Here is a 15940-nt window from a genome sequence, read left to right as displayed (position 1 = left end):
GTGCAGGATAGAACTAGTGTAAGGGTGATTGCTGGTCTCTTGATAAAATCTACTGCCAGTTAGAAGGGAACATGTACTGTGTGAAATGCATCTGATTATGAAGGAACCAGATTAAAGATTGGCAGTTTAAGGCAGAAATTTGACAACAAGTTCCGGCTGCTACCCGAAACGTGGGTAAATTGCCTCGAACATTTACCAAGCATTTGTTCATTTTTAGATGTGAGAAGCAAGGTGCATTCATTTTCTTTAAATTGTACAATGTGCTTTTGACTATGTTTCCGATAGCTCAAGTGTTGAGTGCACAATAACATTTAAAACAGTAAGCCGCAGATCAGAAAGATGTAACATCTCCTTCCAATCTGTGCTCAATTACTAAACTGAGATGGAGCATTACGTTTTATTATCGCACTCGAGACTGTATGTTCAAACCTTTCAGGCAGATGCGATCAGTTCAACTTGGCATCATGTTCAGCATAAACATTGTGGGCCAAAGGGCAACAATACCTGTGCTGCACTGTTCTACGGTCTATGTTTTGTTCTCATTTCCAACAAGTTATTTTTATTGAAACTCAAGCATGAACCAGGGAATCATAACTGTACTAAGCACAATTAAAAAAATTATTCAAAGCCCTGATTCAGAGCCATAGACCCATGGAGTCATACACATGGGAATAGGCCCTTTGGCCCAACTTGCCCACACCGACCAACATGGCCCATCTACACGAGTCCCACCCGCCCACACCGACCAACATGGCCCATCTACACGAGTCCCACCCGCCCACACCGACCAACATGGCCCATCTACACGAGTCCCACCCGCCCACACCGACCAACATGGCCCATCTACACGAGTCCCACCCGCCCGCACCGACCAACATGGCCCATCTACACGAGTCCCACCTGCCCACACCGACCAACATGGCCCATCTACACGAGTCCCACCCGCCCACACCGACCAACATGGCCCATCTACACGAGTCCCACCCGCCCACACCGACCAACATGGCCCATCTACACGAGTCCCACCCGCCCACACCGACCAACATGGCCCATCTACACGAGTCCCACCCGCCCACACCGACCAACATGGCCCATCTACACGAGTCCCACCCGCCCACACCGACCAACATGGCCCATCTACACGAGTCCCACCCGCCCACACCGACCAACATGGCCCATCTACACGAGTCCCACCCGCCCACACCGACCAACATGGCCCATCTACACGAGTCCCACCCGCCCACACCGACCAACATGGCCCATCTACACGAGTCCCACCCGCCCACACCGACCAACATGGCCCATCTACACGAGTCCCACCCGCCCGCACCGACCAACATGGCCCATCTACACGAGTCCCACCTGCCCACACCGACCAACATGGCCCATCTACACGAGTCCCACCCGCCCACACCGACCAACATGGCCCATCTACACGAGTCCCACCCGCCCACACCGACCAACATGGCCCATCTACACGAGTCCCACCCGCCCACACCGACCAACATGGCCCATCTACACGAGTCCCACCTGCCCACACCGACCAACATGGCCCATCTACACGAGTCCCACCCGCCCACACCGACCAACATGGCCCATCTACACGAGTCCCACCCGCCCACACCGACCAACATGGCCCATCTACACGAGTCCCACCCACCCACACCGACCAACATGGCCCATCTACACGAGTCCCACCCGCCCACACCGACCAACATGGCCCATCTACACGAGTCCCACCTGCCCGCATTTGGTCCATATTCCTTTAAACCTAACCTATTCATGTACCAGTCTAAATGTTTCCTAAAAGTTGTGTTATTACCTGCCTCAACTACCTCTTCCACCAGCTGGTTCCATACACCCACCACCCTTTTTGTAAAGAAGTTACCCCTTAGGTTTCTATTAAATCTTACCCCTGTCACCTTAAACCTATGTCCTCTGGTTCCCCTACTCTGAGCAAGAGACTATATGTTTATCTGATCTAATCATATCATATCATATCATATATATACAGCCGGAAACAGGCCTTTTCGGCCCTCCAAGTCCGTGCCGCCCAGTGATCCCCGTACATTAACACTATCCTACACCCACTAGGGACAATTTTTACATTTACCCGCCAATTAACCTACATACCTGTACGTCTTTGGAGTAATCCTCTCATGATTTTGTACATGAGATGGTCAATATATGCAGGCGATATGGTTGACTATCAATTTTATTATCATAATTAAGTAATCCATTACAGGCCAGATGATATATAGTTGTTCAGTGTCACTGTAACGTTGTACAGAGATCCTAGAAGTTACCGCAGTTGTTGTTAGTCAGAGACTGCTTTATACTTGTCATTACCAATTCCTTCATTATAAACCTTACCATAGTTCATTGTGCTGTTACATTGCCGTGTGGGAAAAATACCCCACAGAGGGTCAGTGCCCTTACGAGCAGCAGGCAATGATTTGAACATGAAAATTAGGTAAAACTCAATCAATTTTTTTCACCCCTGGTGAACATCACCATCGCTCAACTTTACCACTGATTACTTCGACACAAAGGTAAAAGAGTTAAAATTGCATAAGATTGCATGATATCGTATCAAGAATAGGCATTTTAACATGTTGACAAACTCTGTTTGTGTGTCTGTGTCTTTGTGTCTGTGTGTGTCTGTCTTTGGGTCTGTGTGAGTGTGTGTGTGTGTGTGTGTGTGTGTGTGTGTTTGTGTATGTATGTGTCTTTTTATGTGTGTACGTGTGTACTTGTTTGTACGTGTGTACTTGTGTGCGTCTCTGTGTGTCTGTCGTTGCATGTGTGTTTGTGTGCGTGTCTGTGTGTGTGTTTGTGTGTCTTTGCATTTGTGGGTATGTGTGTGCGTATGTGTGTGTGGGTGTGTGTATATCTGTGTGTCTGAGTCTTTCCGTATGTGTTTGTGTGTGTTTGTGTCTGTGTGTGTGTGGGTGTGTGTATATGTGTGTGTCTGAGTCTTTGCGTATGTGTTTGTGTCTGTGTGTGTGTGTGTGGGTGTGTGTATATGTGTGTGTCTGAGTCTTTGCGTATGTGTTTGTGTCTGTGTGTGTGTGGGTGTGTGTATATGTGTGTGTCTGAGTCTTTGCGTATGTGTTTGTGTGTGTTTGTGTCTCTGTGTGCATAACAAAGATACTTGAAAACAGAAAAAGCTGGTCAGGCAGCATCTATGGAGACATTTGTATTGGAGAGAGGTTTTGACTTGGAACTCATTATCTGCACATGCAGTGAAAGGAAGGTTTGCATGAGATTTTGAACGGGGAATTGGATAGACGCAAACATAACAAGCACACCTTCAGCGAAGGTGGCACGGAGAGTGACGGGATTGTGCTGGTACGGACTCAGTGGAGCGAGTGGCCACCTTGTGTGCAGTATCCACACTATAATCCACATCTTCGATGTCCTGCTTGATCAGCAATAAATTCTCGCTGAAAGTCCACCTTTTAGCGTCTCCAATTCCCAGTGCAGTTTGATTCTGTTGCTGCACTGTGCCGTTTCCGCAATTCAATGCAGTCTACTGTGCAGTAATATGTCAAAGGGTAGACATGCCTGAAGCTGGCACACAGATATCAATAATGGTCTGTCTGCTCTCCGTTCTGAAAATGAGATTCTTTCCTAACACTGCACTGATTCTGCAAACACAGAATAAATATGTATTTGGTGATAAAATCTTGAAGACATGTCAGATGTTTAATAGATGCATTAATCTCCTCGTCAGATGCAATCTCCTGATCAATGCCGTTCAGCCGAGATAATTTGATTGACTTTTGTTTAGTTTGTGACCTTCCTTTAGATATCCTTGATAACAAAAATCTAACATTTTAATCCAATAAATGACCTTCATTGTGTTTTTTTTTTTAAATAAGCACAGTTTCTTCTTTCAGTCATACTTGTACTATATTGTGTAATCCATAGGGCCACAGAGTGATTCTTCTTTCAGTCATACTTGTACTATATTGTGTAATCCATAGGGCCACAGAGTGATACAGCACAGAAACAGGCAATTGAAACAATTAAAAGTCATTTGGGTGGGTAATTGAATTGGAAAGGTTTAGAGAGACATGGGCCAAACGCAAACAGGTAGGACAAAGAGCACATGGAGGACACCCACGTAGACACAGGGAGAACATGCAAACTAGATACAGACAGCACCCACGGTCAGGATGGAACCCAGGTCTCTTGTGCTGTGATGCAGCCACTTTACCGCTGCACTTCTGTGCCGCCCAAATAACGGACGTGTGACAGCACATTTGTTTCAGCTATTTAAATTTCCCCAAGGAGAGCTACATGGTTTTTTTCTTATTTAGATTATCTCCAGCACTCAATTAAACATTTTCATGCACTCATAGATCTATGTTAGTTACCTGCATTTGGCCCATATTCCATATGCAAGAAGATGAGGGGATCTTAAAGAGGTATATAAGATCATGAGAGGAATAGATAGAATCTTTTACCCAGATCAGAGGAATCAAGAACCAGAGGACATAGGTTTAAGGTGAAGAGGGAAAGGTTTAATAGGATACCGAGGGGCCACATTTTAACACAAAGGGTGGTAGGTATATGTGACAAGCTGCCGGAGGAGATAGCTGAACGTTTCATAACGTTTAAGAAACATTTGGACAGGTACATGGATAGGATGTTTAGAGGGATATGGGCCAAACGCAGGCAGGTAGGTCTAATGTAGATGGGGCATGTTGGTCGGTATGAGCAAGTTGGGCTGAAGGGCCAGTTTCCACGCTGTGTGACTCTATGCCTTCTAAACACTTTCATCCATCCACCACAGCGGTTGCATTTTCCCTAAATTAAGTTTGCTTTCTGACCTAATGCAGGTTATTCTATACTGCAGTCGATCATGGAGAAAGCCGGGCAGAATGGCTGGCAAGTCAGTGCCATCTGCATTGAGAATTTCAATGACGCCAGCTACCGACGGCTATTAGAAGACCTGGAACGGAAACAGGAGAAGAGATTTGTGGTAGATTGTGAAGTAGAGAGACTCCACAACATCATGGAGCAGGTAATGCTACTGATCCCAGTCAGATATTAGTCATTCATTCCTCATCTCAATAACATCGTTGCACGTTGTAGAAATGCTTACTGCAGAGGAAAAAAACGGTGTCGTTAGAAACCGGATCACACCTTCCCTTCAGCAAGTTCTTGGTAGTAATATGTACCTCTGAGATTGCAGTGGGACTTCGGGCATCAAAAGCAGAGCTAAAATAAGATTAGGATTGATCAGTTTATTCTGGGAATACTGTGGCGTGGTACAGAACAAAGGATGTTCATACTTTGAAAATTGGAAAGGTCATCATATGTCTGTCTGCAGAAGCTAAAGGATCGAGGTGTGACGTTATCGTTCAATTTGCTATGAGACCATCCTTGAATATCAATTGCAGCCTTGTTCAATTTAAAGTGCCCGTCATATCTTAAGCAAGGTTTAAGCAGTTCCTGCTCATTGAATCGAGTATGAATGGTCTTGGAAGCACACTACCTCCTGCCAATGCACCAGCACTGAATCTTGACCGAGTTTGACATGTTACTGTCATGTATCAATCTGTGGAATCCTTTAGAAATTGGTACAAAATAAAACCAATGACGTTGCTGACAGTTTGACTACAATGGTGAATACATTTCATTTGCAGACTTATTCGACTGGGACCTAGCTGTGTCAAAACACTCAGACTTTGGGATTATTTTCACAGGCTGCAGTGACAATGTAAATGACAGAATTTTAAACCAACCTGGAATTTAAGATTCATACTCGATTTCCATTAGCTTTAAACCAATGCAGATCCAGAATTATTGTCAATCAATTATTTTTAAACTCTAATCAATAAAAAAATATGCAGGCAATATAGACATTTTAATTGCAGCAGCATAAAAGGTATGTAAACACAGTGCTCATAGATAACACAATAAACAAGTAGCTCAATAAATGAAAGAAAAACAATATTAGTGCAAAACTAAAGCCCAACGTCCATAGAACATCCTGGACAGTTCATAGTTTGTAGTTTAGTTGGTGCTGGTAGTGTTCAATAGCCTGATGGTTGTTGGGAAGAAGTTGTTCTTGAATCTGGAGGGCACAGTTTTCACACTCCTGCACCTTCTTTCAGATGGCAGGAGTGAAATGAGAATGTGGTCAGGGTGGTGTCAGTCCGTGATGTGTCAGTGAAGAAGAGTTTTGTGCCAAGCAAAGATCATTGGCGAAATTTGGACCTAACATAGAGAGTGCAAATAAAAACCATTGGTGGTTAACTAACAGTGGAACCAGGCAAAGCCTATGACTTGGACAGTGAAGACATGTTGGAGAAGGGTGATGTGGTCAATGATGTAAACAATGACAGAAAGGGCTTGCATGGCAGGGGTTGGGGGAGGGAGGGGATGGCAATGATACACCAGATAGTTTCCATCCAGCCTATTTCTAACATAGTCATAGCGTCATAGAATCATACGGAAACAGGCCCTTCAGCCCAACTTGCCCACGCTGACCAAGATGCCCCATCTACATACCCTCTAAACCTTTCCTATCCATGTACCTGTCCAAATGTGTTTTAATTGTTGCGATAGCACCTGCCTCAACTACCTCCTCTGGCAGCTCGTTCCATATACCCACTGCTCTCTGTGTGAAAAAGGTACCCATCAGGATCCTATTAAACCTTTCTCCTCACCTTAAATCTATGTCCTCTGTTTCGCGATTCCCCTACTCTGGGTAAAACACTGTGTATTCACCCTAGCTATTCCCCTCATGATCTTACACACCTCTATAAGATCACCACTTCATCTTCTGGCATTCAAAGGAACAAGTCCTAGCCTGCTTAACCTCTCCCTATAGCTCAGGCCCTCAAATCCTGGCAACATCCTCGTAAATCTTCCCTGCACCCTTTCCAGCCTGACTATTTCTGTTAGACCTTTGCTACTACTGTGAGGTTTACCTGTTCCTTCACACTGATCTATCTGACTTTGCACAGCTCCCCATTCAGATGTCTCAGACTCACTTTGTTTTGACCGATTAACCAAACAGCTTTTGGTGGGACTCCAGACGCTGGGAGAAATAAAATTCTTCAAGATGCTAGTCTCATTTATAAATTATATACAACAGTGTGAGCACATACAAATATTTGACTCTAAATACTGCACAACGTTTGGCTTTAAATACTGCAATATTATCACAACATTTAAGAAACATTTAGATGGGTACATGGATAGGATAGGTTTAGAGGGATATCGGCCAAACGCACGCAGGTGGGACTAGTGCTGATGGGGCATGTTGGTTGGCATGGGCAAGTTAGGACGAAGGGCCTATTTTTATGCGGTAGGACTAAAACTCCAAGACATCACAATGTTACCATCATCCCTTTGATTTACAAACACCTTACCTCATTGTGTTGTCACAATTTAGTTCGACGTTGTTGTAATCTTTTAATTTTACTTTTTATTTATAAGTAAATTATTATAGGTCACCTGTTAATATGTGAGTTTTGGTGTTAAATGCTATAATTGCGCTATTCAGAACTTTATGAACAACAAACCATATCTGAAAACAGGAGAGAACCTTGCATTGCATTAATAACATTAATAACTTTAGATGCATTAATGATGATTACAAATGGCCACCTACTGAATTAGGTAATAATAGTTATTAGTGCCCGCTGTAGGAGCTGATGATAGTTATTAGCATTAGGTTTAAACATCTGAGTCTATTAAATTTTGATGTAGGGGCTTGAAAATAATTGTTGCTCCTTCATTATGATACCGACACTGGAAACACTCATTCTGTGAACAGCATTTCTGAACGGCATATGCAACACAAACAGTGGGACAGATGGTAGAGCTGCTGCCTCACAGCACCAGAGAACCAGGGTTCGATCCTGACCTCGGGTGCTGTCTGAATGGAGTTTGCCCATTCTCCCTGTGACTGTGTGGGCTTCCTCCGGGTGCCCCCACATCCCAAAGACGTGCGTGTTTGTACGGTAATTGGCCTCTGTGATTTGTCCCTCGCATGTAGGGAGTGAATGGGTGATCGTTGGTTAGTGTGGGCCGATGGGCATGCTTCCATGCTGTATCTTTTAATCAATAAAGTGGGTGAATTCAGAATTTCAGTAACGGCTATGTATTATGAGGAAGCTTCTACTGATGTGGTTTTGCAATTTGAACATGACTTTGTAGGAAATGGGAACTCATTCAAAAGTAGCGTAAAAAAAAAGTTGCCCCTATATTTTACAGGTTCCTATTAAATTATTCCACCCCCCCCTCCCCAACATTAAACCTATGCCCTCTGGTTGTTGATTCCCCTGTTCTGGATAAAAGACTGTGCATTTTCTCTATCTATTCCTCATGATCTTATACACAAGTACCAAAGTTCCCGAGAGATGCTCACTGCTGACATTGCGACTGCTCCAATGGGAAACTGGGAAACTGGCCCACCGAGCCCATGGCAAGCTGCATCTAAATGGGGAGAGAATTCAGAAATCGCAGATGCCAAGGCACTGTGTGCTGGTGCAGGATTCCCAAAAAGTTAACTATCGATAGTAAGGAAGGCAAATGCAATGTTTGCATTTAATTCAAGAGGGCTTGTATACAAAAACAGGGATGTAATGTTGAGGCTCTATAAGGCGCTGGTAAGGCCGCATTTGGAATATTGTGAGCAATTTTGGGCACCATATCTGAGGAAAGATATGTTGGCATTGGAGAGGGTCCAGAGAAGGTTTATGAGAATGATCCCAGGAATGATTGAATTAATGTATGATGAGCATTTGATGGCACTGGACCTGAACTCGCTGGAGTTTAGAAGGACTAGAGGGGACCTAATTGAAACTTACCGAATAGTGAAAGGCCTGGATAGAGTGGATATAGAGAAGATGTTTCCACCAGTGGGAGAGTCTAGGACTAGAAGTCACCGCCTCAGAATAAAAGGACATACCTTGTTAGTAGGTGATGAATCTGTGGAATTCATTGCCATAGACGGCTGTGGAGGCCAAGTCAATGGATATTTTCAAGGCGGAGATTGACATATTCATGATTAGTAAGTGTGTCAGGGGTTATGGGGAGAAGGTAGGAGAATGGGGTTGAAAGGGAAAGATAGATCAGCCATGATTGAATGGCGAAGTGGACTGCAGATGCCGGTTTACCAAGGATAGACTCAAAATGATGGAATAAGAAGGTTCTCAACCCAAACAGTCGCCTATCCATGTTCTCCAAGGATTCTGCCTGACCGGCTGAGTTACTCCAGCACTTTGTGTCCATCTTTGGTATAAACCACCATCTGCAGTTCCTTTCTACCCACTCCTTTTTTGTGTTGTCTGGTGCTTCCATTATTTTCAATAAAACTTTTTTTTTTTAATTGCAACCTTTGCACTTTTTGATGGTATGATTAATTTTTGATACCTTTTGATAGATTTTGAATGATCCTAACTGTAAGATGGATTCAGTGATATTCTGTGTCTTTCAACACTTTTGACAGCCAGTGAGCCTGAGGCCATGGCTTAGTTGGCTGTCAAAGCATCTGAGATTTTGGAGGTTGCTGCGTCCTGTCTATCACAAGCCAGCATTGGGGAGCAAGTGGCTTCTCCAGCTAAGAGGAGGTAGGACAGTGGTAAGTGTAGGTAGCTCACCATTTACCGAGCAACCCCGATACACCTTCCTAAGAGATGGATCTGCACACAACCATATGATGTGTACCACAGAGATAAAACAACTTAGAGAAACATAGAGGAGTATGGGAGAGGACCATTCGGTCCTTCGAGCCAGCACCGCCATTCAATGTGATCGTGGCTGATCATCCAAAATCAGTACCCCGTTTCTGCTTTCTTCCCATATCCCTTGATTCTGTTAGCCTTAAGAACTATAACTTCAATATGAACTAAATTAAGAGTTTTATTGAAGATAGACACAAAGTGCCACTGTGCCGCCCTCTCTTCCATGTTTAGTCAAAGTCATAGCAATGATAAATATTTCAACCTTGGGTCCTTTCGGCAGCTGTAAAGATATCATGAAAATCAGCCAATCTGCGTTTCATGATTGATGCAAATGTAATCAGCTTAGATGCAGAGAGACACAAAGTTTTGGAGTAACTCAACGGGTCAGGCAGCATCACAGAACAGAACTTTATTGTCATTCGGTATAAATACCGAACGAAATTTCAGCAGTCACAAAACACAGCAAAAAAAGAAAAGAACACAAGACACACGATCCCAACACAAAAACATCCATCACAGTGACTCCAAACACCCCCTCACTGTGATGGAAGGCAACAAAACTTCCACTCTCTTCCCCCCGCACCACGGAGAGGCAGCTCGACCCCTGCCGAGGCGACCGTCACTGGAGGATGGGTGACGCTTCAGGTTGGAAGTCAGACTGAAAGTAGAGGGGAGGAAACTGGAGGGAGGAAAAGGCCAGAACAAGGGCCAGCAACAGATATAGTTTAGTTTAATTAAGTTTAGTTTATTATTGTCACGTGAACTGAGGTACGGTGAAAAGCTTTTTGTAACATGCTATCCAGTCAGTGGAAAGACTATACATGATTCCAATCAAGCTGTCCACAATGTACAGATACAGGATCAAGGGGTTAATGCTTATTGCAAGATAAAGTCCAGTTAGGTCTGATTAATGATTGTTTGAAGGTCTCCAATGAGGTAGCTAGGAGGTCAGGACCACTCTCCAGCTGGTGAGAGAAAAGTTCAGTTGCCTGATAACAGCTGGGAAGAAACTCTTCCTGAATCTGAAGGTGTAGGATTTCACATTTCTGTACCACTTGCCTAATGGGAGAGGGAGGTGTCTGGGGTGAGACTGGTCCTTGATTATGCTGGTGGCCTTGCCAAAGCAGTGTGAAGTGTAGATGAAGTCCGTGGAAGAGAGGTCGATTAATGTAATGGTCTGGGCTATGTCCATAACTCTCTGCAATTTCTTGCGTTCTTGGATGGAGCTCTTCCCACACCGTGCCGTGATACATCCCAATAGAATGCTTTCTACAGTGCGTCTGTAGATGTTGGTGAGAGTTTTTGGAGACATGCCGAACTTCCTCAGCCTTCTAAGGAAGTAGAAGTGTTGGTGTGCTTTCATGGCCATTACTTTGATGTAAACCAAAAAGCGACCAATGTGGAGTTGTTCCTTAGGCTCCTATTAAAGCTTTCCCCATTCACCTTAAACCTGTCCCCTGGTTCTTGAGTTCCATACTCTGAGTAAAAGATTCTGTGCATTTACCCTATCTATTCCTCTCATGATTTTGTACACCTCTATAAAATCACCCCTCATCCTCCTGCACCAAAAGGGCCAGAGCCCTAGACTGCTCAACCACTCCCTATAGCTCAGGCACTCGAGTCCTGGCAACATCCTCATAAATCTTCTCTGCACCCTTTTCAGCTTGATAACATCTTTCCTATAACATGGTGCCCAGTACTGAAGACAATACTCTAAATGCGGCCTCGCCAACGTCTTGTACAATCGCAACATGATCCCCAAACTCTCCTCAATACTTTGACTGATGAAGGCCAAAGTGCCAAAAGCCTTTAGGACCACCCTATCTACCTGTGACGCCACTTCCAAGGAAATGCGACTGAGTTTTAGTATTTGGAGTTGCTCCAAAAGACAGGGTACACAAGTAAGATGGAAAAGTTTTATTTCGTTTAGTTTAGAATTACAGCGTGGAAACAGGCCCTTCGGCCCACCGAGTCCACACCGACCAGTGATCCCCACACATTACCACACACTAGGGACAATTTTACATTTATACAAAACCAATTAACCTCCAAACCTGTACGTCTTTGGAGTGTGGGAGGAAACCGAAGATCTCGGAGAAAACACATGCAGTCACGGGGTAGAACCTACAAACTCCGTATAGACAATACTGTAGTTGGGATCTATCCCGGGTCTCCGGCGCTGCAAGCGCTGCAAAGCAGCAACTCTACCACTGCGCCACCGTGCCGGCCTGAGTGAAAACATTTTCTGTTTAGTGTGAATTTGTTTCAACTGAGCTTGCATCTGCCTATCATAGGATAACACATAATTCTGCATAGTCCAGTACTGCACTGCTTAATCAGTCCAACCTTCCAGTCCTGTCAGCTGAGAGCTTGCTTGCCACTGCAGTGGCTGAGTGAATTAAAATGAGATGCAGAAAAAGATGACATCATTCAAAGGATAAAGTCGTATTCACGAGTTGACAAGAGTGTTCATCTCTGTGGATATATTCTCCCTTTTGAGAACAGATAGCCTGGACGTCAAGCTGAGACCAATGTTCATGAGTTCTTTGGTCCACCTTGTCAGAATCTGATCAAGCCCGATACATGGTTCAACAAGGTCACTTACAAGATGTTAGATTTCCACTTTGTGCAACAATGTATAATGGGTGCCAGCAGACCCCTTTTACATCTTGCAGAAGGCTTATTGCCACTGGCCATTTTCTTCTAAAAATTTAAGCATACTGTAAAATGGTTTGCCAATCCATTTAGCTCTATTTATGGAGAACAATTTCACCAACAATGATGCTTTTAGGAAAATTAAAGTACAATAAAACATATTCCACTTGGGTAGCTTACGACACAATGGTATGGACATTGCATTCTCCAATTGTAGGTAACACCCCTCCCCCGACCACCCTCTTTCCCCATTCTCTGTCCTGTGCCCCCCAATGTGCACCCACCTCTCCCTATTTCTGCCCCCTTTCTCCTCGCTTCTCTCCCCCCCACCTGTCCCTGGTCCATTTCCAACACTATCCCTCCCCATATTTCTACACTTCACTCCTCTCCTTATTGACACCATTTTGTCCCCTTTTCATCTTTAGCCATTGTCCATCGAACTGGCCGTCAACCCCCCCCCCCCCTCCCCCCCACCCCTCCTCACCTGTATCCACCTATCACTTGCCAGGCTTTGCCCCGCTCCCATCACTTTTCTAGCTTTCACCCCCCTACCACAATCGGTCTGAAGAAGGGACCTGACCCAAAACATCACCTATCCATGTCCTCCAGAGATGCTGCCTGACCTGCTGGGGTACTCCAGCATTTTGTGTTTTACTCAAGATTACTTCATGCTGCTATAAAGTAGGTGCAAGTTCAGTAATAATTAACACTTCTAGGATAGTTTACAGCTATGAATATTGTTTTTGACAGCGGGTGCTGTCTGTGTGGAATTTGTACGTTCTCCCCATGACTGCGTGGGTTTTCCCCAGGTGCACCGGTTTCCTCCCACACTCCAAAGACGTTCAGGTTTTGTAGGTTAATTGGCTGCTTCCGGCCTGACCCTGTGGATGCAGAATTGGGGGGGAAGTGCAGACCCAGAAAACGTAACACTAAAACTCGGGACTTAACATGGAAGATCAAACAGTACAGAACAGGAAGACCCCGTTGGCCCACAATGTCTATGCCAAGCTTGATGCCAAATCTCATCTGCCTGCACGTGATCCATATCCATCCATTCCCTGCATAACCATGTGCTTCTCTAAATGTCTCATAAATTCCACCACCTTACCTGCTTCAACCACCACCCCCTGTTGCAGGCGGTCGCCCCACACATCTCCGTTAAACTTTGGCCCTCGTCCCCAAAAGCTGTGCCTTCTAGTCTTTGACATTTCCACCCTGGGAAAGATGTTCTGACGGCCTACTGCCTCCCATCATTTTAGAAACTCTCATCAGCTTTCCCCTCAACCTCTGGCACTGCAGGGAAAACAATCCAAATTTGTCCACCTTTCCTTATAGCTAAAACCCTGTAATCCCGACAGCATTCTGGTAAACCTCTTCTGCACCCTCGCTAAAGCCTCCACATCCTTCCTGTAGTGGGCCGGTCAGAACTGCAAACAATACTCCAAATGCAGCCAAATCTTGGTTGATGCATTCTGATCATTCAGCCAACAAAAATGATTTTCTCATAAGTCTAATCACTGGGAAAGCTCCCAATACCTTTATCTTTCTATGATCAGCTTTGAATGGTATGTCCCTATTCTGCAGACTGAAAGGAAAGAGCGAATTGCAGTCACGAGACTGTTTTAGTTCAAACATACTAACTCATAAAAAATATTCATTTCATCCAGAATGGTAAAAAGAGCATTGTTTGTATTAATCTGCGCAGCATTCCTTAACGCTGCATTGGAGCAGCAGGGTGGCGCAGCGGTAGAATTGCTGCCTTACAGCGCCAGAGACACGGGTTCGATCTTGCCTGCAGGTGCTGTCTGTATGGAGTTTGTACATTCTCCCCGTGACCGCGTGGATTTTCCCCAGGTGCACCGGTTTCCTCCCACACTCCAAAGACGTTCAAGTTTTGTAGGTTAATTGGCTTCGGTAAAACATTGTAAAATTGTCCCTAGTGTGTTGGATAGTGCTAGTGTACGGGGTGATCGCTGGTCGGTGCGGACTCGGTGGGCTGAAGGGCTTATTTCTGCGCTGTTTCGCTAAAGTAAAGTCCAAATTATTGATAAGTGCAACATTATCAGAGAATACATGTAGGAAGGGACTGCAGATGCTGGTTTATACCAAGATAGACACAAAATGCTGGAGTAACTCAAGGGGACAGGCAGCATCTCTGGAGAGAAGGAATAGGTGAGTCGGAGCCCTTCTTCAAACCCTTCCTCACCTATTCCTTTTTCCCAGAGATGCTGCCTGATCCGCAGAGTTACTCCAGCACTTTGTGTCTCTATTAACAGAGAAAAATTCTGCTTTCCTTTCTTGTGCAGGGGAATTCTGCTCTCTCTGACCGAGTATATTTTTCATGCATCAGGGGATAACCAGAGAGAGCAGCTGAGCCTAACCGATCTGGACTGCAGTATCAGTCGCTGTATTCCTTCCTCCCTTCCCCCCTGCCCAGCCAGTCGCAACAGCAGGCAACAGTGTCTCTGGACGCGCTGGCAAGGAGGGAGATCGATGTAAACTGTGAAATGATAACAGAATATAATTAACAAAACCATCAACGTTGCAGAATGGTGGAAATGACATTTCTAATCAACAAGAGTGACACAGATTTCAAAGCCATTGAAACATACGGACCCCAAGCTCATTTTCAAAAATGACACATGTTCAAACGGGTCACTATTTTATACACAAGCGAGAAGGGACTGACATTTGGAAGGTCTGTAATTAATCGGTTGACATGGCATTAATGGGATACAAAATAGATTTTGCAGTATTAATAAAACTGCTTGTCTCGTTCCATCTAAGGCAAAGGGGGCAAAAAGAAAATGGGCCTCTCAAATCTGCAAAGAGCATCAAATAAACATCATTTATATTGAGAGGATCAAATAAACATCATTTATATTGGGAGGCCAGAAATCTGCCAGTGTATGAGTAGTGTCTGCAGTGTCATACAGCATAGAGGCAGGCCTTTCGGCCCTCCATGTCTATACCAACCATTGTAGGAATCTGTAGTAATCACATTTACCAGCATCTGATTCATAGCCTATCATGCCCACTCCTCAACAGGAGCACTTTACTTTAGACTTTAGAGACACAGTGCAGTAATAGGCCATTTGTCACACCAAGTCTACGCTGACCTGTGATCATCCCGTACACTAGCACTATCCTACACCCAAGGAATAATTTACAGAAGCCAATGAGCCTACAAACCTGCACGTCTTAGGAGTGGAGGAGGAAGCCAGAGCACCCATGTGGTCACGGGGAGAATGTACAAACTCCGTGGTCAGGGTTGAACCGTGGTCTCTGGCGCTGTAAGGCAGCAGTTCTACCGCTGCACCACTGTGCCACCCCAGGGTTACCTGCCCCAGGGTGCTGCTCTGATGGCTGCACAGTGACTGAAGTGAGGAGTAACATCTTTAATAATTCATCTCAGGCAGCGTCTGAGGTAATCACTCTCCTCGAGGCTTGTTTGCCTTCGCTTGCTGACAAGTTTTAGTCTTTTCAGAAAGCCGAAAGCTAGGAGCAGGCATAAGTCCTATCTGACATTGAGGGCACAACCTGGGTGGGTAATTACCTGCCACGTTCCATCACAT

General features: G+C 44.8%; 1 protein-coding gene across 13 annotated transcripts in view; it reads left to right on the top strand.

Moving 5' to 3' along the window:
* Window positions 1-15940, top strand: part of LOC144595252 (glutamate receptor 4) — a 172964-nt gene that overhangs the window by 55717 nt on the left and 101307 nt on the right. For all 13 annotated transcript variants that reach the window (XR_013547475.1, XM_078402511.1, XM_078402509.1 and 10 more), the window contains exon 4: window positions 4848-5032. Coding sequence is in view for 12 of the 13 variants with exons in the window: in XM_078402511.1 (XP_078258637.1) it covers window positions 4848-5032 (185 nt within the window). In the remaining variant the exon portion in view is untranslated. The remainder of the gene's footprint in view (window positions 1-4847; window positions 5033-15940) is intronic.

Source organism: Rhinoraja longicauda, chromosome 7 (genome assembly GCF_053455715.1).
Source record: "Rhinoraja longicauda isolate Sanriku21f chromosome 7, sRhiLon1.1, whole genome shotgun sequence".
In the NCBI taxonomy this organism is placed as follows: domain Eukaryota; kingdom Metazoa; phylum Chordata; class Chondrichthyes; order Rajiformes; family Arhynchobatidae; genus Rhinoraja; species Rhinoraja longicauda.
This window is presented reverse-complemented; position numbering and strand designations above follow the sequence as displayed.